The sequence below is a fragment of the Acanthamoeba castellanii genome, assembly GCF_000313135.1.
Source record: "Acanthamoeba castellanii str. Neff unplaced genomic scaffold scf7180000084603, whole genome shotgun sequence".
Lineage (NCBI taxonomy): Eukaryota > Discosea > Longamoebia > Acanthamoebidae > Acanthamoeba > Acanthamoeba castellanii.
In genome coordinates this window covers 401,505-421,087 of record NW_004457654.1, presented here as the reverse complement: position 1 = coordinate 421,087, position 19,583 = coordinate 401,505, and the positions used below count along the sequence as shown (strand labels likewise).

Sequence of the window (19,583 nt, the reverse complement as noted above, 5' to 3'; positions counted from 1 at the left end):
ACGCGCACAAGAAAACACAACAAGGTTGGAGAGAATGCGGTTGGTTTATGGAGACAGAGGCCGCGAAATCACAGTTTCCTCTTAGTACTTCTCCTCGTTCATGCCATCCTTCCACATGAAGAAGTAGGGGGTCTGGCCATCCTCGGAGTACCTGCTGAGCACAATCATGCCGTTGTCGATATCCATCTTCTCACCCTGGTAGAAGGTGTACTCGTCGAAGTCAGCGATGACCTTCTTGACGAAGCCCTGAGCGCCCTTCTTGAAGGCAGGCACGCGCGAGGGGTTCTCAGCCTCGAGCTTCTTGAGGAGGCGGGCCATGTAGTCCTTGATGTGGGTCATGTAGGACTTCTTGGTGAAGTCAGTCGCGATGAGCTTGTGAGCATCGACGAGGTTGTTCACGGTCGTCGAGGTGGAGTCGTAGGTCTCCTCACCACCACCGTCACCCGCCATGTCGTAGTTGCCCTCAGTCCTGGTGATGAGCTGTCATCCATGACGTTGGGTGGAGCGTTTAGCTTCGCGATGAAGGAACGATTGGTGAAAATCTTCAACCAAAATTGTACCTTGGTGGTGAACTTCAGGATGACATCATCCTCAAGCTCCACGGGGTAGACGTCCGAGGCGAGCTCGTCGTCTACGCAAAGAACAGTATGAGAATCGTGTATTCACACAACAATCTCCGCTCAAAGAAGCGATATCATTATGACGCAAATCGCGAACGAGCACGAAGCAAGGAAGCGAGATCTTGGCGTACCAGTGAAAATGTCCTTGAAGATCTTCATGGTGCTTGGTGGAGGGGCGGGGAACGGTGTGTGCGGGTCGGAAAAGAGACAAAGAAACCGCAGCCCAGACGAACAAAGAAATAAGTCTGAAACAAACTCTGCAAACTCCGATTGGCCTGACTCGAAATTTGGCCGACTCAACGGAGTTGAGATTTGCTCCCAGCCTTTTCTTTTTGAGCGACGCGTTGGGAAAAAGCAATTTCTCAAAGTGGTAAATCCTTCACGCTTTTGCGATAGCTGCTAGCCAGCATGTCGAACAGGAGCTCTGGGCCAGTGCGGCGCAAGAAGGGCGATGGAGAAGAGCAGCTCAAAGTGGGCAGAAAAAAATCAGCACAGAAATCTGGTACGACGTAGCACCAATAATAAGATATAATCAGCTCAACGCTGTCTTCATTCTTTAGGCACAAAGGACGTGCAGAGCGAACGCGATGCTCCACTGCCTGATGATGGCTACGTTGTGTTCCGCCTCAAGACCGTGCTTCTCTCCTTCCTCTGTGTCCGGTATGGCCCTGCTGCTGTTTTTGGGGCGGCACCTTCTTGGTCGCTGAACAACCTCTTTGCGTATCCGTGGCGTCATCGCTGAAGACTGCTGGGCGCTGTTGTGAACAACGTGTCCGACTGCGATGAAACCTTCAACTACTGGGAGCCCTCCCACTACATGCTCTACGGCTGGGGCTTCCAAACCTGGGAGTACAGGTGCGTACCCGTGCGGGTGACTCCTTGCGCGCCATCATGCTCACCGTGATGGCTGTGCGGTTGATTCGATGCAGCCCCGAGTTTGCGCTGCGTCCCTACGCTTATGCAGGCATTCACGCTGTCCTCGGCAAGGTCTTCACATTGCTGGGCTTCGCTGATAAGGTTGGCACGCTAACTGCCCCCCATAGCGTGTTTTTTTGCATCTCTCTCTCTCTCTGTTCTAATCGTCATACGCGCCTTCAGATATCCGTGTTCATCATGATTCGCTGCGCACTTGGCGCCTTTTGTGCTTACTCTGAAGCCGTCTTCTACCGAGGCGTTGCTAAGAAGTTTGGCGGAAGGTTTCTCCCTCTCTCTAGTTGCGCACACGTACCACCACACAATCCATGACACACACGCATACACTGCGTACACAGCTGTGTTGACGCTTGAGAGTGGACATAGTACATCGTGCTCACCGTCGCGTTCTATTCTCTTTTCAGGGTTGCCCTCTTCACCTTTGTGTTCCTTCTGTTCTCCGCCGGCATGTTCCACGCTTCCATCTCCAACCTGCCGTCTTCGCTCTCCATGTATGGAGGTTCGACCGTCTCTACCCCTCCCTCCCTCTGCTTGCCTGTCGCCATCCGCCTGGTCGCAGTCGCCCGCAATTGATTGGTCCGCGCTCACCCTTTGCCTATCTCCTCTTCGTCGCCATTCTACAGTGCTGCTCTCGTTCGGCTTCTGGCTGTCCGGTAACTATTTCCTGGCCGTTTTCTCGGCCTGCTTCGCGGTGATCATGGGCTGGCCCTTCGTTGCCGTCGTCTTCATTCCGCTCGGCCTCGACCTCCTTCTCAAGGCCGGCTTCTTCAAGGTACTAATCATCACTGCTGCTGCCATACCTCCTCCTCCTCCTGCGCCCAGGCTCCCCTCGCGTGACCGTCTCGCACAGATGCGTTGTCTCGATTGCTCATGCCACGCCGCATTCTTGGTCAATACTGCGTGCTTGCAGGTGTTGCTCTGGGGAGTGACGGGCCTCGCGGTGTTCCTCTCCACCTCGGTCGCTGTCGATTACCACTACTACGGGTCGCCTCTCATCGCCGTGTGGAACCTCGTGCACTACAACGTCTTCGCACCCAAGGGCTCGGAGCTCTACGGCGTTGAAGAGTGGCCCTTCTACTTTATCAACCTCTTCCTCAACTTCAACGTGGTCTTCGTTCTCTCGCTCGTTGCCTTGCCGGTGCGCACTCGCCATTTCTTAGCCACCGATTGAGCCCGAATGTACACTCACTCGCTCACACGTTGCGTTTCCAGGCGGCTCTGTTGTTCCGCAAGTGGTCGAAGAGCGTGGCCCACGTTCATTTCGTTTCGCTCTTCTTCTATCTCCTCCCCTACTACCTTTGGCTCGCGGTACGCTCCCACCTCTTCATTCGCCTGCTCCGCCTTTCACTCGCCTTTGAAAGCACCGAAGCTCACGCCCCTTATCTCCTCCAATCAATCACAGGCTATGCTCAAGCTGCCGCACAAGGAAGAGAGATTCATGTTCGTCATGTACCCGCTCATTTGCCTCGGCGGTACCGGTCCTTCGTATTCCCTGTGGTCTCTCGCGAGTCGATTTGATGACTGATTCGCTTCACACACCACACACACACGCACACACACACACACACACACACCGTTTGTGCGATCAGGCGCGCTCACCTTCGTGGTGGCCCTGGACGTGATGCAATCGCTCCTCGCCTCTGTCTTCTCCGCCAAATCGCGCAAGAACGAAGCCAGCCGCTTTAAGGGGTGCGCTTGGCCGCCCTTCTCCCTCTCCCTAATCGCGTCAGCGGAACTGATACCTCTTTACCCCTGTTTGTGTCGTCTTCTTCTCTGTTTTGCAGGTTCTTAGCGGCACTGGCTTTCCTCTGCTGCGTCGGATTTGTTGCCCTCTCGGCCTCGCGTGTTGCCGCTCTCGTACCTCTCCCGATCCAACACTGTGCAACCGTGTTTGTTCGTTCGCTCATTCGTTCATTGTACCCCCTCGCAGCGCGTCAACTTCGAAGCGCCGCTGTACGTGTACGATCACCTGTACCACAATGAACTCAAGGACGGCGCCGACCCGAACCTCCCGCTCCCCGGAGACTGTATGTCAGTCCTTCTTCCCCTTCACATTCCCCCCCCCCCTACAATATGGCACCATGCTTGCTCACAAGCTAGGCCTCCCCGAATTTAGTGAATATCTGCGTGGGCAAGGAGTGGTATCGTTTCCCGTCCAACTTCTGGATCCCACACTCTCGATTCCACGTCTCTTTTGTCAGGTACCTCCACCGCCCTTGCGGTTAGTGTGTGCAGAGAATGAATGCAGGGCCTTGGCGCCATGCCGCCAGCAACATCGCCGTCGCTCACGCCCAGCCAACTTTCCCGCGTTGTGCGTGTTGTGCGTGTGCGCGGTGGTGCGTGTGCTGTTAGGTCGTCCTTCCGGGGTGAGCTGCCCCGGCCCTATGCTCCTCCGCCAGACGGGTCCAAGGTGATCCACAAGGACTTCAACGACCAAAACCAGGAGGAGATGTCGCGCTATGTACCAACCCCCGTCGATTGGCGAGGCGTGGCAACAATGCTGAACCACTTTATGCGCAGGTCAACGAGAGCGACTGCCACTACCTCGTGGACCTGGACTTTGCGGGCCAGAGCGAGCCGCACTACGCCGCGCAGACGGACCGATGGGAGGTCATTTTCGCCCACCCGTTCATCAACTCGGCCGCCGCCCACCCCTTCTTCCGCGCCTTCTACGTTCCCTCGCCACTCTCCGCCGGCAAGACGCACTGGGACCGATACGTGCTCCTTCGCTCCAAGACCCACTTTGGCGGCGCGTCGTGACAGCCAGTGTTGAAGCGCCCACTTTTGTGGTATGAAGGCTTTCTCTACGATATTGTGGGCACGTGCCAGTTCCCCATTGGCCCCACGTGCGTGATTTTATTATTGCGTTTCCTTCCTAGTGGATCAGACGGAACTGGTCCTTGGCACTCTGTTGCATGCGGGAGAGCTGCGCCTTGCAGCAAACGTACGCGCAAGGTAAAGTGGCCTCGATCGTGAGTCCACAAAGCAACGCATACAAACCGCCCGACCCCGTTTGGCCTCCGTTGTTATCTTCAGCCCGACCCCGCCAAGTGAAAGAGGTACCACCTCACGCCCCTTCGACTTGGGCCTTGTTCTTTCATAAATCTGACGACTCTCGTGTGCTGCAGCAAGGTGGTGCGGGTGATGGCGATGACTGTGGCGATCATCGTAGCACTGTTGGTGGGTTGCTGCGTAGACGTGGCGACTAGCGACGCTCTCACCCAGGAGGAGCGAGCGTACAGCGTGGCGTGCGTACCCTACACAGGTTCTCCCGCCACCGCAGGGAAGTGCGACCATGTCATACCACCTTCTTCCAACGTCTGTCTCGCGTACCTCAACCCCCCCCCACCATTATCGCTACACTCTATTTTGTTTTAGGTTCTTTCCCGTCGAATGATATCTCAGATTCTGGGACGAAAAAACCCCCATTTGCGGTTCCATCTGACCAACAGCAACCCTCCTTGTCCTTGCAGATATCCCAACACCTACGCTTCGGTCGACAAGCGCGCGGCCAACCAGGTGCGTCACTTCTTCTTCGGCTTTACACTGCGGCTCTTGCGGATCACGCCCTGTCCTCACCAGATGCTCGCCGCCACTAGACCGCGGTGATGGGGGCCTTCTTCCCGCCCGAGTGTCGCAGCCCGCTGGTGGCCCTGACCTGCATGGGCTCCTTCCTCCGCTGTCAGTTCAACAGCAACTTCCCCCTCTTCGATGGTACGACAATTCCCGCCAAGATAACTCATGATGTGATGATAGCGAAGCGAATGCCACTCAACACACGCATTCTGGTGGCAGTTTACCCTCCGTGCCGCAGCGTGTGTGAGGCGGTGGTGCTTGGCTGCACAGCCTTCTTCGAGTCGCAGGGCATGAAGAAGGTACAACCTTCACAATTTTCAATTGTGATCTCTAATGAACCACACACGGGCCGTGCTTCTTACTATCTTGTGCAGATGCTACCAGACTGTGACATGATCGACAACAGCACCGGCACGCCATTCCCGGCCTTTCCGCCGGACGGCACGCAATGCGTCGCGATGCCACCAGATATGTGTACGCCAGGCGGCTTCTGCGCACTGATGCAGTAGGTAAGAGCTCGACTGACTCAAACCTTTTGTTGGGTCGCCGTAGTTGTGCCGTACGGCGAGGCGGACTGTCCCTATCCGCTCAAGTTCAACTACGACGATCAGGACTCGTTTACCGCATCGAGCTACGACCCGACGCAGATGTGCGTGATGCCCTGTCCCAACCCTATGTGGTCCGACGCCGAATGGACCGCCGGAGTCACCCTCACGCTGGTCGTCAACGGCACCTCCGGCATCCTCTCCCTATTCATCGTACGCACTCGCCCCCCTCCCCCCACGAGCCCCTTGCCTCCGTGCATCGCTAATCGTTCAACCGGATTGTGACTGCACAGGCGATCAGTATGTGTCTGATGCCTGGCAAGCGACGGTTCCCCGGCACCCTCTTCATCTACATCGTGCGTTGACCCTCTTACTACACTCCCCTGTCGAGCTGTTGTCTTCTTGTTGGTCGCCTCACGACTCACTCCCCCCACCCACCCTGTGCGCCATGCGTGGAATTCCTGCAGGCGTCCTGTTTGGCGGTGCTGAGCTTCATTGTAACCTTTTTCCCTATCATTTCTGGCGGCGTTACGCGGATGGCTTGCACGCGGGTACGGCACTACGCTTACGTGAGATTGATGAGCATACACGGCCGACCTCCTGGATTCACGGCTCCTTCACGTTGGAATGTAATTTCAGGGCAACCCGCCTCTAGAGGTCACCTTTGACAATGCTCGCGAATACGATGGCGCCGGCGTGCCGTGCATTCTGCAAGGTATATACTACATTCACCTGCCAATCAATCACGATTGCACCAAGGTCTCACATGTGATCACTCACCCACTCGGTGAACTAGGCGTGGGCATCCTGTACTTCGCGCTCGTGTCCAGCCTCTGGTGGCTGGCGCTTTGCCTGAGCGTGTTTGACGTACGTCGCAATCCTAGTACGCACTTGCGCGTGGGTGTACATTAAACTCATCGGTCTGATGTGTCAGATGGTGTATCTCCGACGAAGCGTGCATCTCATTCGCAAGTGGCACATTCCCTACCACTTCATCGCCTGGGGTCTCCCCTTCTGTGCCGTCATCGCCGGGTTTGCTGGGACGGTGCGTCTCCAAAATACCCTACCTACTCGCTCACACCGGTGCGAGCTGGACTGAATCTTGGCCTCGGCCTCCGCCTCGTGATTACTGGGCGTTCAGGCATACGGCGCCGTGCCGGGCATCCCCTGGTGCTTCCTGCGGGACAGCGAGTGGTGGTCGTGGGGGCTCTTCTACTTTCCTGGTACGCGCTGTTTCCGTCTCTTGCCCCAACGCATCGTAAACTGCATCGACTGATGGCTCTCTGTCGGTCGTGCGTGTAGTGGCAATCTTCCTGATCATCGGGACCATCGCCATGACTTTCTCAGTGTATCGGTTCATCAAGGTCGCCATCTCTATGTCTGTGTGACCGAAGCCAGCGTTGACTGACAAGATTGCATGCGGCAGGTTCGGTTCCGTTTCCTTGGCCGGTCGGGCGAGTCCATAGAGCAGGTGCGTAGGGCACCCGCCAATCGAGATCACGTCAGCAAACTGTGTTAGGCCGTGCATCCGCTGATGATCTGGGCGCAGGTGGTGCGGCTGCTGTTGCTGCTGCTAGTCTACTGGATGGTGCTGATCTACCCCTGGGGCTTCCGAATCTACTCTCGCGTGATCGAAGGTATCGTATAAGCATTTTCATGCTCGATCGCCTTCACTATCTGTGATGAAGCCCTAACGATCTTGGTCTTCCGCCTCTTTGCCAGACGACATTGCGGACGCATTTGAAAAGCAGATAAGATGCAGTGCCGCCACAGGGACTCAATGGTAACGAGCAGCGCTCATACACGCCAGCAGTCTTACTGACAACATCACACGGAAAACGGTTGTGCAGTGAGCTGGAAGAGCGGCTTAACATTGGCGCGTGGTACCTGGTGCAAATTGCATTTGGTGCTGGAGGGTTTGCGATGTTCATGTGTTGCTGTTCTTCTGTACGTTAGGCTCCCTTGATTTCAGTCGCATGGCTACACAATATGTATGTTTACACTCTCAGAGTGCAGGAGGTGCTAAGGCTTTGGTGGAACATCAACAAGATTATATTCACCCATTCCTTTAGGGACAGTCTGGTGGAGATCAGGGTATGTGTACACGCCACCATGTAGCTCCCAGAACTAACACTATGTTGCAGCATCTTGTGGTAGGTGGGGAGAGTGGATGGGAATCCCAACCAACAGAGTCATCAACAAAGGAGAGCAAATCACTGTATGCCTGCCTTCAGTTGGTCATATTCTCACCAGGTTGGTTCCTAACACAGTCCTTGGCAGTGGCAGTAGCCCATCAACAGTGCAACACAGCTCAACAAATGAGGATGATCAACTTTAGGCAGTTACCAAGGAGATTGATGTAAGATGTGTGCGGCAGTAAAATAGAAACCAAAACAAAAGGGGAGATCGACATTGGCAGGATTCGAACCTGCGCGGGGAAACCCCACCTCGTTAGCAGCGAGGCACCTTAACCACTCGGCCACAATGTCTTACGCTTGCACATTCGGCCGTCCGCCGCCCGGCCCACCCAGGTCGCTCGGTGCACCGCAACAGGAGGCGGTCGGCCAAAAAGATATGCATCCGCCGGGAATTGAACCCGGGTCTCCCGCGTGGCAGGCGGAAATCTTGCCACTGGACCACGGATGCTTGTTCTGCCGGAGCTTCAACAGTTCCTTGTTGGCCATGGCTAGCATATTTCAAGATGGCAGGGTGAGTTGCATGTGACATGTACATGACAACAAAAATTGTAAAACCATACACTTACAATCCAGAAAATCTGAACCTACCTTGTTTTGCTCAAGATGCACCTTGCCTTTGCTTTCATTCCCTCCATCAAGAATGAAGTTCAGTCCATGTGTGCAACTGACTGAATATGGTGTGAGGTTGACCATGAACTGGATGTGAGAGTGGCATGATGGCCACTGATTAAGGAATTCACATTTGTGCTGAATTGGCACAGATTCCCACAGATAAAATTTCACCACAACAAAGCTCCATCTCACACTGATAAAATCACTTTTAACTCCACACATTCCAAGTTTTTAAGAAATCTTTTTCATCCCAAGACCCTCAATAACACTTATCAGCAGTGGTTTGGCATGTCAATTTCACACATGCAGATCCACATCTTCAAAACTGCCCCATAAATCAAAAATGTCAAATCTCACACAATTTTGTGATCTCTCATTTCAAAAGACCACAAGTTCTATGCCAACAACTTGTTGAGCAGCTTATGGGGGTCTGTAGCTCAATGTCCATTTGATGGATCTTGAGGTTCCCTCCATTTGCAATCATGAGTGTGAGTTTGAAGGTTTGTTCCAAGTGATTAACATGGTGTTCATGAAAAGGACAGTGTACCTTTTTCATGAAGGCAGAAAAAGAGAAAAAAATCTCTGTACAGAGGAATTTGTAACCAATTTGCTAATTTGACCACAAAACCCCCTTGACAAACATGGTGGGGCCATGGCACCCAGATGAAGAAAAAATTTACCAAAAGAATAGCACGCTGTCTTGAAAGAGAGAACGCAGTAAGGCATTGGGCAAGTGCGCTAAAATTGCCAAAGCTCAAAGGCGTGTGTAATCCAATGACGATTTTCATGATGCGGGCTCATCCTTCGCAAGAAGAACAAGCATCCGTGGTCCAGTGGCAAGATTTCCGCCTGCCACGCGGGAGACCCGGGTTCAATTCCCGGCGGATGCATATCTTTTTGGCCGACCGCCTCCTGTTGCGGTGCACCGAGCGACCTGGGTGGGCCGGGCGGCGGACGGCCGAATGTGCAAGCGTAAGACATTGTGGCCGAGTGGTTAAGGTGCCTCGCTGCTAACGAGGTGGGGTTTCCCCGCGCAGGTTCGAATCCTGCCAATGTCGATCTCCTCTTTTGTTTTGGTTTCTATTTTTGTGATTTGCTACGTCGCTTGGGGGTGCTGGTGGGGGTCATGTGCGTCTGGAACAAGTCCTCAGCCACTTCACCAGTGAGCGGTGAATATGAAAGGCGCTGAATCACAAATCAATAGCCTGTCACAAAAATAAATTAATCTAGAACTTGTAAAAACTTGAAGTAAAGATGAGAAACTAATTGCAACACTTGTTGAGACTGGCTCGTTTGGTGAGTACTCATGAGCGATTAGCGAAACGAATCCTCTACTCGCGTTCCACCATGGCATCGTTGTGTGCCATCTCGGAATACAGGTCCATTTCCCCTACCGTTTCCTTGTTTCCGTTCGGAAATGTGGCGTGGAATAGCCTTCTTAAAAGACAAATAACCCTAATTCCCGGTTAAAGCGTAGGGAGAGCGACGAGTGTGGTCCTTTTTTCTTTCTCCCTCTCTTGCATCGGCATCCCCCCTTCTCCGTCATGGCTGAGTGCACCATCCGTACCAGGAAGTTCATGAACAACCGCCTCCTCCAGAGGAAGCAGTTCGTACGTGCCCCCCGCCTTGATCTCCGCTGTTGATTGTTGCCCATTTGATGCCGCATCCCCAAATTCAAGTTGAGATGGAGCCAAGGCTAACGAGGTTCTGCTCAATTGTCGCTATAGATCATCGATGTGATCCACCAGGGTCGCCCCAACGTCTCCAAGGCTGAGCTCAAGGAGAAGATCGGTAAGATGTACAAGGTCAAGGATGCCCAGGCTGTGTTCCTCTTCGGCTTCAAGACCCAGTTCGGTGGCGGCAAGAGCTCCGGCTTCGGTCTCATCTACGACAACCTCACCGTTGCCAAGAAGTTCGAGCCCAAGTACCGCCTCGTCAGGGTAGGCTATCACCATTCTCTTTCCGCTTTCATCTCCCAGATCTCCATTCTCACCACGTTGTCGCCATGTGCAGAACGGTCTTGCCACCAGGGAGGCCTCCACGAGGAAGCAGAGGAAGGAAAGGAAGAACCGAGCCAAGAAGGTGCGCGGTACCAAGAAGGCCAAGCTCCCCGGCAAGGCCAAGTAAGCTGCCAATCGTCGATCACAGCGAAGCTTATAAAGCTCTTTGTTATCCCATCATCCCCATTCTCTGTCCAAACTCTCGTGCTCCTCTACCTTCCTTCCGGCGGAGAGAGCCAATTAAAACACAAATTACAAAAACTTGTTTTTTGATTTATTGTTCCCATCAAGCGAAAAGACCCCTCATCTCCAATTTGGCGCATCTTGGGCAATTCATTTACTGGCTCACGTGAATAAATATAACACCTTGGCAGAAGGAGAGGAAGAGGGAGGAGTCGAAGAAGCACACAAACAGAAGGGAACGAGAAGAGTGAAGGAGAACGCAAAGGAGAAGGGGCGGGTCTGAGCAGTCGGGCGGCTACACTTCGTAGCGGTACTTGGCGGAAGACGAAGACTGCGTCTTCATGGAATCGGAGTGCACCTGGTACCCCACAACCGAGCCGGCGGGCATCTCCAGCGTACGCTTGAGCTGCATTCTGTTTGGCACAGCACGACAGGAGAGGAAATGGGATGAGCAACCACCGCCTCAACACAGCCTCGCCAACCCAGAAGGCACAAGAACACGCACAAAAGAGAGGACGAGGAGAAGCCACAAAGCAACCACAGAGCATTGAGAATGCAAATGCGTGCGTACCCGATCGACCTCACAGCCGCCTCCTTGGAGGCAGTCCTCGTCCAGATGGCAATTCTGTCCTGAGCCTTTCTGATGCTCACAACACAACCGCACACCTCCTCTTCCTCCTCGAACGCCTCACCGATGCAGGCAAGGATCTGGGGGCAGGAGAGGGGTTGCGCAAGGATCATTAGTGTTGAAAATGCATGCTAACAACACAGCGGAAGAGAATGCGCACCGTGTAAAGCCAGAGCTTGTCCAGTTTCTCCTTCCTCTGCTTGTTGCTGAAGGTCACCACCCACTGGCCTCCCCTGGTGTTGGCGGCGTCCTCCCACTTGGGCTCGATGCCGGCCTTGAACAGATGGTAGTTGCTGCCATGCTCCAGGCGGCTCGCAGGCATCACGTTGTTGTAGAGTCTGCACGAAATAGAGGCGTTAACATAGCGGCAGCGAGGCCTTGCCTCTCATCTACAGCACAAAGGCCTCATAAAGGCGTAGCAATGACGTACCTCCAAAAATCTTCGACCTACACGAGAGGATGCAATGGGGGGGGGCAAAGTGTTAGTAAGAAGTTACAAGAAATGAGGAAATTCAGAGAAGTTTGCCCGAAGGAGATTGGAAAGTAGAGGCAGCGGATGGGCTGATTCGGCACTGGTAAGGGGTCCACGTACCGTATCGAATTCAACAACGTGCTTGAGGTGGTTGCCCCAGGTGTCGGCAGAGGTTCTCTTCCTCGGGTTATCGTACCAGAGGCTCCACCGATTCTGCAGGGGATGTTTGATTTCGAAATTGGTGGGGTCCGCAGCGTAGGCCGAGGGATCCTGCGCTGGGGCAGGCGAGGGCAGAAGCCCTCCAGCCTCATCTGTGGTTGCGGCCTCGGCCTCTGTCGATTGCTCAGCGCCAGCATCAGCCGCATCGGTGGTCTCACCGCTGGCTGGCTTGGTGCTTGGCCGTCCCTCATCTGAGGGTTGGGTCTTCTCCTCTCCTCCTTCAGTCGAAACCTTGAGCTCGCTCAGGTTGGTCGCTACGTTGTCGATCTGCTGCTCCACGGGCTTGTTTTCAGTCTATAAATACGGAGCATTAGCGATCAATTTAGCCGCCGCAGAGGAGATGCTGCTGCACATCAAGTGCGGCTTGATATAAAAAGAAGTCACCTTCTCCGCTGTATCCACCTCAGCGGAGAAGGAGAAAACACTGGTGCTTGGCAAGATGATGGAAAAGATGATGATTAAGTGGAATATATGGAAAATGCGCCACTGCCATCGCGGCGTACCTCCATGTTGATGTTCGAGAAAGATACTTGATGAAAGCTTGTGATGAGGAGGCGGTCGACGAGTTCGTTCGATCTAAGACCGCTGTGTGTTGTGGGATGTTCGTTTGTACGGGATTGTTTGAGAAAGAAATGGGCTGTATTTTTGAATCGACTTTTTCTTTTATCATTTTATGTCGACAACCCAACTCGCGATTGTTCTCTCTGAAGCCTTTCTCAGGAGGAGCGTGGACGCCACAGCACGATCTTTAGAGCTCCTTGTGCAGGCTTGAGGCGGGTGACAGACACTGCCTGCCTCTCAGCATTCACGTGGAGATGAAATAAACAACAAAGTCCATTTTCCTGGCAGCTTTCACTCTCGACGGGGAGAGGTAGATGGATCAACGCCCGAATGCCTTGGTTTTGAGGCAGATCGATTCGATAGCGTTGTAGCGTTACCACCCACCCGGGTTAGGGGAGTGTGGCATAATGACACATCAGCATTTCCTAAAATTTTCTCTGCGTCGCCTTGGCTGTTGTCAACTCCGGGCGAGCATAAAGGCGCGGAGCGCACAAACTTGTTCTTTCCCTCTGTCCAGAGCGGAGGAAGGCAGCCAGCTTCAGCAGCATCTCACAACCATCTCGATTGCTTGACGAGCTACACAGATTTACACCATGGTCAAGTATGTGCTGGTTACGGGCGGTGTTCTCTCCGGTCTGGGCAAGGGCGTAATCTCGAGCTCCACGGGCGTCATTCTCCGCTCGTTGGGCTTCCGGGTTACTGCGATCAAGATCGACCCCTACATCAACATCGATGCTGGCACCATGTCCCCGTTCGAGCACGGTGAGGTGCGTGACCGTTCCGCAACTTTTGAGATTGAGATGAAAAACAACATCATTTTTATTTTTATTTTCCGGTAAAGATTTGAATACGTCCCGCTTTATTTTTCAAAGTGAGCTGAACGTATGCCACGTCGTGGTGCTGTAGGTGTTTGTTCTTGATGACGGCGGTGAAGCTGATCTTGATCTGGGCAACTACGAGCGCTTCATGGATCTCACGCTCAACCGCGACAACAACATTACCACTGGCAAGATCTACCACCACGTTATTGAGAAGGTACACCACCATCGTTTTTTTGTATAAATAACGATGCTAATACATTCTATTCTATTGGGTGCAGGAGCGCAAGGGCGGTTTTCTGGGCAAGACAGTGCAGGTGGTGCCCCACATCACCGATGCCATCCAGGAGTGGGTAGAGCGTGTGGCCTCCATTGGCGTTGACGGGAACCCCGCTCCTCCCGATATCTGCATCATCGAGCTCGGCGGCACCAGTACGCCTCCCGTCCTCCCTCCCTCCTACACATCACAGCTGTGCCACCGGTGGCTTCAAACATTGGTTGACCGGAGCGGGTGGTTGCAGTCGGAGACATCGAGCACGGTCCGTTCATCGAGGCCATGCGGCAGTTCCAATGGCGCGTGGGCAAGGAGAACTTCTGCAACATTCACGTGTCCCTGGTGCCCGTCGTCGGCGCCGTAGGCGAGCAGAAGACCAAGCCCACCCAGGTGAGCACATGACAACCAGGTGGCGTTGTTGTTGTTGATGACTCACACAGCCGGTCACTGCTACCCTCCCCCATACAGGCGTCCGTGCGCGAATTGCGAGCGCTCGGTCTGTCGCCTGACATGATCGTGTGCCGCAGCTCGGTGCCCGTCGCGCCCGAAGTGTGCACCAAGGTGGCCTCCTTCTGCCACGTCGCTCCCAACTCCGTCATCTCCGTCCACGACGTTTCCAACCTCTACCGGTGCGCGCCTGTCTCGTTATGCCGTTTTCTTTATTATGCCAATCCAATAGATCTTACACTTATTCATTCTTTCTTCGCCGCTTTCGCAGAGTGCCGCTGTTGCTCATGTCGCAGGGTCTGCCCGGCATCATCCTGTCCAAGTTCGGTCTGAACTCGCCCAGGAAGGTGGCCAGGATGACCTCGTGGGAGCGGGTCGCGCAGGAGGTCGACGACCTCAACGGGGCAGACCCGGCCAAGGCCGTGCACATCGCCGTAGTGGGCAAGTACACGCACCTATCCGACGCCTACCTGTCCGTCATCCGCGCGCTCCAGCACTCCGCCCAGTTCGTCCACCGCAAGCTGGCGATCGATTGGATCGAATCTCTCTATCTCGAGGATGCCGCCAAGGTGCGTGCGGCCGGGAGCACTCAATTTATTCTTATTATTTGTATTGTTATTTGTTATTATTGTTATTATGCTATTTGTTATTATACTCGCCGTCAGTACAGCTCATCAATGATTCCTGGATCGCGGCGTGACCAGACCGAGCACCACCAAGAGTACGAGGACGCGTGGGCCAAGGTGAAGGCGGCCCACGGCCTGCTCGTGCCCGGCGGTTTTGGCGACCGTGGCGTGGAGGGCAAGATCCTCGCCGCCCAGTACGCCCGCACCAACAAGGTATGCGCTGCTGCCACTGCCGCTCTTCCGCTGCTGCTCGCGTCTCGGATGCACAGCCTCACATTCACGCACCTCTTCTCCCGTTCTGGTTGGTAGGTCCCGTACTTGGGCGTGTGCCTGGGCATGCAGGTGGCCGTCATTGAGTACGCGCGCAACGTTGTCGGCCTCCAGGATGCCAACAGCACTGAGTTTAACGAGCAGGCCACCCACCCGGTGGTCATCTTCATGCCCGAGGGCTCCAAGGTAATTACCATCACGCACTGAACATGCCACACCATATCGCACACGGTGTTCCTAACACGAAACAACTCTTCAGACTCACATGGGAGCGACCATGCGACTGGGCTCGCGCCGCACCGACTTTGTGGAGGACAAGAGCTCCGTCGTGCGACGCCTCTACGGCGGCGCAGATGGGGTGGACGAGAGGCATCGTCACCGCTACGAGGTCAACCCTGATTACATTTCGCGAATCGAGGAGAAGGGCCTCTCCTTCGTCGGCTTTGGCGACAGCAAGCTGCGAGCCGAGATCGTGGAGCTGCCCTACGCTCCCGCCGGCTCGGAGGGCGGCCACCCCTACTATGTGGGAGTGCAGTACCACCCCGAGTTCAAGACGCGCCACACGCGGCCCTCGCCGCCCTTCCTCGGTCTCATGCTCGCGGCCTCTGGTCAGCTCGAGGCCTGGCTCGACACCCACAGCGGCCAGCTGGGCAACAAGGATTCGTCCGACGAGGAGACCAGCTTTTCCTTGTAAATGAATGGGCAATCCCGTACAGCACCGGTTCTTATCTTTGCGTTACCTGCCCCAACGAATCAAAAGGATTAGGTGAAGGTCTTCCAGGAAAGACATGAAGAAGGGAAAAAACCCGGGGGGGGCAGCAAAGCGGAAGCGGCGAAGGATGGAAGTCACGCACGTACGTGGTGCGGTGGACGAGTACGAAGAGACGCTCAAGTGGCAAGCTCGAGCGCTTGCGGTGCGTACACCCCAGCTTTTGTGCTATACATGGTGGGCAGCAACATCCTTCTATTCCTGATACTTGGCCGACCTACAGAAGCAGAAGAGACAGAAGGGCAAGGTGCGCGTGCGAAACGGGGGCGACTGGGAGTGCGTGGTGTGCGGCGCCCCTCACGGGCACCGCGAACACTTGTGCGGCAACTGCGGCGCTACCCGGAGAACGGTGGAGGAGGCCAAGCTGCTCCAGGTCCTCCCGCGGCGCCCTCGCCGGTTTGACACAGCCGTCGTGCGTGGCCTGATAGCGCCGGCCGGCTGGGACGAGCTTCGGCTCCTGTGGGTTGGGGCCAGGGAACCACACAGCCCGCTGTCGAGGCTGCCCGCCGAGCTGCTTGATATGATCGCGCGCTACGCGGCCTGGCGCCCACCGAGCTGGGCAGACTCGCGGCTTCGCTGGTTCAAGGCCCGTGCGAGGTCCGATGGCGTGGTGCGGGTGCGGATGACCGATTCCTCCTCGTGCTGGGACTTCATGGACTTCTACGGGCTCGACATCGACTACACGCATGCCACCAAGCGATTTGCCGTCTTCGAGTGGCGGTTGCCCGACGGCAGCAAGCAGCGCAGGTTCACCTTCATCGGTTTTTGGTCAGACGCGGTTTTCCTGGCCAATGCTAGCCACCCGCACTGGCGGCACTGGTTCCAGACGCACATGACCCCCCAGCACCCCCAAGCGACGTAGCAAATCACAAAAATAGAAACCAAAACAAAAGGGGAGATCGACATTGGCAGGATTCGAACCTGCGCGGGGAAACCCCACCTCGTTAGCAGCGAGGCACCTTAACCACTCGGCCACAATGTCTTATGCTTGCACATTCAGCCCTCCGCTGCCCGGCCCACCCAGGTCGCTCGGTGGCAGGCCGCAGGCGAAAAAGTATGCTGCTATGCTGCTCCGGTACCGCAACAGGAGGCGGTCGGCCAAAACGATATGCATCCGCCGGGAATTGAACCCGGGTCTCCCGCGTGGCAGGCGGAAATCTTGCCACTGGACCACGGATGCTTGTTCTTCTTGCGAAGGATGAGCCCGCATCATGAAAATTGCCATGGGAGTACACACGCATTTAGCTCGGCTGATATCATGATCCACCATCAGCTCTAATGCATGCTCAGCTGAGCTCCAAGTTTCAGTGCTAGTGCAAGCGCTCTCCTCCTAGGGTCATGTTGTCCAATTTTATGAGCACCATGTGCAGGTTTGGCACACCACATTGAAGAGAGTTGGTTGTGCAGCACTATGTGGAAGGCCAAGAGTAGATCACAGTGTAGTCTGATTAGGTGAGTATGAAACATGACAAATGTACATTCTCTTTACCTGGCAGCAAAAAACTTGCAACCACCTGAAACTCACTATCATCACATGTGGCCAGGATTATGGGAGCGCGTATGAGCAGTGGAACGGAAGCCAATGTTCTCCGCCATCCGCCGGTTCTCCTCAAAGGCTCGTCGGCGTGTGGCCTGAGATGAAACCGCAGTCATCAGGAAGCCATTGGTTGCTGCTTCGACCTTGGCCGCCTGACATGGAAAAGGCAAGGGTGACTATTGCGTGTTGCGTGTGTGCGAGTTGCAGGACATGAATTGTGGATGCCCACCCCGGCCGACGTACCTCCTTGGCCATGTTGGTGCGCATGCGCTTTTCGGCCCTCTTTTGCACCTCCTTCTGCTCTTCGAGGTCCTCGAAGCGCTGAAGCATGTCATTTAGCCTGTTGCGAGCAGAGGCTTGGCCGCCTGCCGCAGGTGGAGCTTCCTCCCTCTTTCTCTTTCCGCCTGCAATGTTGGGTTGCTGCTGTGGCTGTTGAGCGCGAAATGAAGAGCGTACGTGTGAGATGCTGCTCATGTACAAACCACACATGAACACACTAACAGGTGCGCACGCACATGCACGCGCACCAGTCCTTTTACCTTCGGCATCACTATGTCAGGCGTGATGTCGACGTCCTCTTCATCCTCGGGTGCCCTCTTTCTCCTTCGTACGCGGGTAGCGATGGAGGCTTCACCGAGGAATAGCCTGTCCCAGTCCTCCGCGAGCACCTTGCCCTTGGTCTGCAGCCACCGCTCCTGCTTGGCCTTCCAGTCCTTCTCCCACTTCCTCAACTCGACGATCCACGAGGCCCTGCCGGCAGCGGCACACACCGCACAATCACAAGTATGTCGTGTGCGTGAGTCGAGACGCACCCTAATCCAGTGCAGAGTTTGTAGGCTCACACGCACCTGGTCTTGACGTATTTGTCCTTCCATTCAAAGTGGGGATCGTTGTAGTCCTTGCCGATCATCTTAATGGCCTTGTCGACGTCGAATCCGCGCGTGATCATCCACGCAAGGAACATGGTGGGCGAACTACAGAGCAGCAGAGCAGCAGAGAAGAAGAAGAACCAAAAAAACAAACGAACAACCAAGGTGAGTCGATGTTTGGAATCACAACGCCCCGCTCACCTCGTCGTGTGTCATCACGTACCGTCGCTGGCCTTCTTTGCAGTGGACGATCACGTTGCCGTTGTCAATGGCCTTGTCGATGAACGTTGTTGACTGAAGGGACGGGAGCGTGAGCCGAAAGGGTCAACATCCGAAAAATAGTGGCAACTGGCTGGGGTACCTCCTCAAGGACATTGAAGGCGCCATAGTCAGCCAGCAGAGCCGGGTTCTGAAGATCGGGTATGTTGAGGTGGTGATAGACCACGCCACTCGTCGCTGCGCTCTGCACTCGTGTTACATATGGTGAATGATTGCACTCACACACTACACCCACAGGTGAGAGGTCTTCCACGCAAGAAGCAAACCTTGTGCATGTGCTTGCCCTGGAGAAAGGCTTTCTGCGCGAGCTCGTACGTGCCGTCGACCTTGTCGAACTCGATGACCGACAGCACGGCCCTGATGTTGTGCTGTGTAAGGTGCGTCGAGCCGGGAATGGCAACTGGGAAGTTGCTCAAGAAGAGAGTGTTCCCGGTCTTCGGGTCCTTGAGGCTATACAACAGCTTGGCTGGGTGGGAGGCAAGCAACAAAGGATTATAATCTCGCAGGGCATTCGGAAGAGATTATGGGGGGGGGTACCGCGCAGCTTGGGCTTGATCTTGGCGAGGGGGTGAGGATGGGAGACCTCTTCGCCAAGCAGGCATTCTTCGCACGCATCGAAATCGCCGCAGGTGGCGCAGTGGTAGCGCACCTCACGCTCGGGATCAATCAAAATCTGGCAACCGTCGCAGCAAAACTCGACCACTGGTAGGTCCCATAAAGCACAAACGTGAGATTTCATTCACGTTACTTGACAAGATGGGGTGGGTACCTTCTTCATCGCCTAATCTCAGTAATTTTAATTAAGCGAAGACGATTACGTGGATCAGCAAGCTTGCAATCTCAAGGGAAGAAGAAGGCAGTACCTTGATCGTGATGCATTCTCGAAATGAAGAGTAATTGTCTCTTGAATCAAGTCCTCTTCCGCAGTTTCGATTCCGTTGGGCAGCGTTTTGAGCTTCGCGCCAAAAAAGAGCAACGGCAACAAGGACTTGCGTTCGCGTAATTCGTAACAAGAGGTGGCGCAGCCCACTCGCAGTAGCGGGGAACAGACTAGCGGCGACCAACTACGGAGGACGGCCCAAAGAAGACAGCGTACCTGGGTGAATGGCTGAGTGTCCTGTGGTCTGGGCGCGCTCGCATCTTCTGA

General features: G+C 54.9%; 8 protein-coding genes across 8 annotated transcripts; 5 read left to right on the top strand and 3 right to left on the bottom strand.

Moving 5' to 3' along the window:
• Positions 1-81: 81 nt before the first annotated feature.
• On the bottom strand, positions 82-779 carry ACA1_069360 (uncharacterized protein; the record flags this gene model as incomplete). The annotated part of the gene is made up of 3 exons (XM_004352828.1): positions 82-480; positions 561-631; positions 752-779. The coding sequence occupies 3 exons, from the start codon at positions 777-779 to the stop codon at positions 82-84; spliced, it is 498 nt and encodes a 165-aa protein (XP_004352880.1).
• Positions 780-1,028: 249 nt separating this feature from the next.
• On the top strand, positions 1,029-4,313 carry ACA1_069350 (Alg9 family mannosyltransferase family protein; the record flags this gene model as incomplete). The annotated part of the gene is made up of 16 exons (XM_004352827.1): positions 1,029-1,122; positions 1,181-1,280; positions 1,365-1,475; positions 1,550-1,637; positions 1,719-1,816; positions 1,958-2,052; positions 2,177-2,325; positions 2,464-2,691; positions 2,766-2,861; positions 2,956-3,025; positions 3,143-3,242; positions 3,338-3,410; positions 3,484-3,580; positions 3,670-3,754; positions 3,906-4,014; positions 4,074-4,313. The coding sequence occupies 16 exons, from the start codon at positions 1,029-1,031 to the stop codon at positions 4,311-4,313; spliced, it is 1,833 nt and encodes a 610-aa protein (XP_004352879.1).
• A 384-nt stretch (positions 4,314-4,697) lies between these two features.
• Positions 4,698-7,963, top strand: ACA1_069340 (uncharacterized protein; the record flags this gene model as incomplete). Its single annotated transcript, XM_004352826.1, has 19 exons — positions 4,698-4,840; positions 5,027-5,072; positions 5,153-5,267; positions 5,349-5,428; positions 5,504-5,603; positions 5,682-5,887; positions 5,968-6,030; positions 6,142-6,225; positions 6,314-6,389; positions 6,471-6,541; positions 6,609-6,719; positions 6,816-6,897; positions 6,977-7,056; positions 7,101-7,145; positions 7,224-7,311; positions 7,397-7,457; positions 7,525-7,621; positions 7,691-7,768; positions 7,955-7,963. The coding sequence occupies 19 exons, from the start codon at positions 4,698-4,700 to the stop codon at positions 7,961-7,963; spliced, it is 1,635 nt and encodes a 544-aa protein (XP_004352878.1).
• A 2,065-nt stretch (positions 7,964-10,028) lies between these two features.
• ACA1_069330 (ribosomal protein s24e, putative) lies at positions 10,029-10,611 on the top strand (the record flags this gene model as incomplete). The annotated part of the gene is made up of 3 exons (XM_004352825.1): positions 10,029-10,094; positions 10,212-10,424; positions 10,498-10,611. The coding sequence occupies 3 exons, from the start codon at positions 10,029-10,031 to the stop codon at positions 10,609-10,611; spliced, it is 393 nt and encodes a 130-aa protein (XP_004352877.1).
• A 351-nt stretch (positions 10,612-10,962) lies between these two features.
• Positions 10,963-12,495, bottom strand: ACA1_069320 (eukaryotic initiation factor, putative; the record flags this gene model as incomplete). Its single annotated transcript, XM_004352824.1, has 6 exons — positions 10,963-11,080; positions 11,239-11,375; positions 11,456-11,633; positions 11,726-11,742; positions 11,888-12,280; positions 12,490-12,495. The coding sequence occupies 6 exons, from the start codon at positions 12,493-12,495 to the stop codon at positions 10,963-10,965; spliced, it is 849 nt and encodes a 282-aa protein (XP_004352876.1).
• A 645-nt stretch (positions 12,496-13,140) lies between these two features.
• On the top strand, positions 13,141-15,676 carry ACA1_069310 (CTP synthase; the record flags this gene model as incomplete). The annotated part of the gene is made up of 9 exons (XM_004352823.1): positions 13,141-13,314; positions 13,454-13,582; positions 13,647-13,797; positions 13,887-14,029; positions 14,108-14,268; positions 14,358-14,655; positions 14,791-14,925; positions 15,022-15,168; positions 15,242-15,676. 9 exons carry the CDS (start codon positions 13,141-13,143, stop codon positions 15,674-15,676), a joined length of 1,773 nt encoding a protein of 590 aa, XP_004352875.1.
• A 145-nt stretch (positions 15,677-15,821) lies between these two features.
• On the top strand, positions 15,822-16,613 carry ACA1_069300 (uncharacterized protein; the record flags this gene model as incomplete). The annotated part of the gene is made up of 2 exons (XM_004352822.1): positions 15,822-15,896; positions 15,975-16,613. The coding sequence occupies 2 exons, from the start codon at positions 15,822-15,824 to the stop codon at positions 16,611-16,613; spliced, it is 714 nt and encodes a 237-aa protein (XP_004352874.1).
• A 668-nt stretch (positions 16,614-17,281) lies between these two features.
• Positions 17,282-19,214, bottom strand: ACA1_069290 (dual specificity phosphatase, catalytic domain containing protein; the record flags this gene model as incomplete). The annotated part of the gene is made up of 9 exons (XM_004352821.1): positions 17,282-17,440; positions 17,532-17,717; positions 17,828-18,038; positions 18,137-18,262; positions 18,381-18,451; positions 18,519-18,620; positions 18,703-18,902; positions 18,974-19,109; positions 19,206-19,214. The coding sequence occupies 9 exons, from the start codon at positions 19,212-19,214 to the stop codon at positions 17,282-17,284; spliced, it is 1,200 nt and encodes a 399-aa protein (XP_004352873.1).
• Positions 19,215-19,583: the final 369 nt, after the last annotated feature.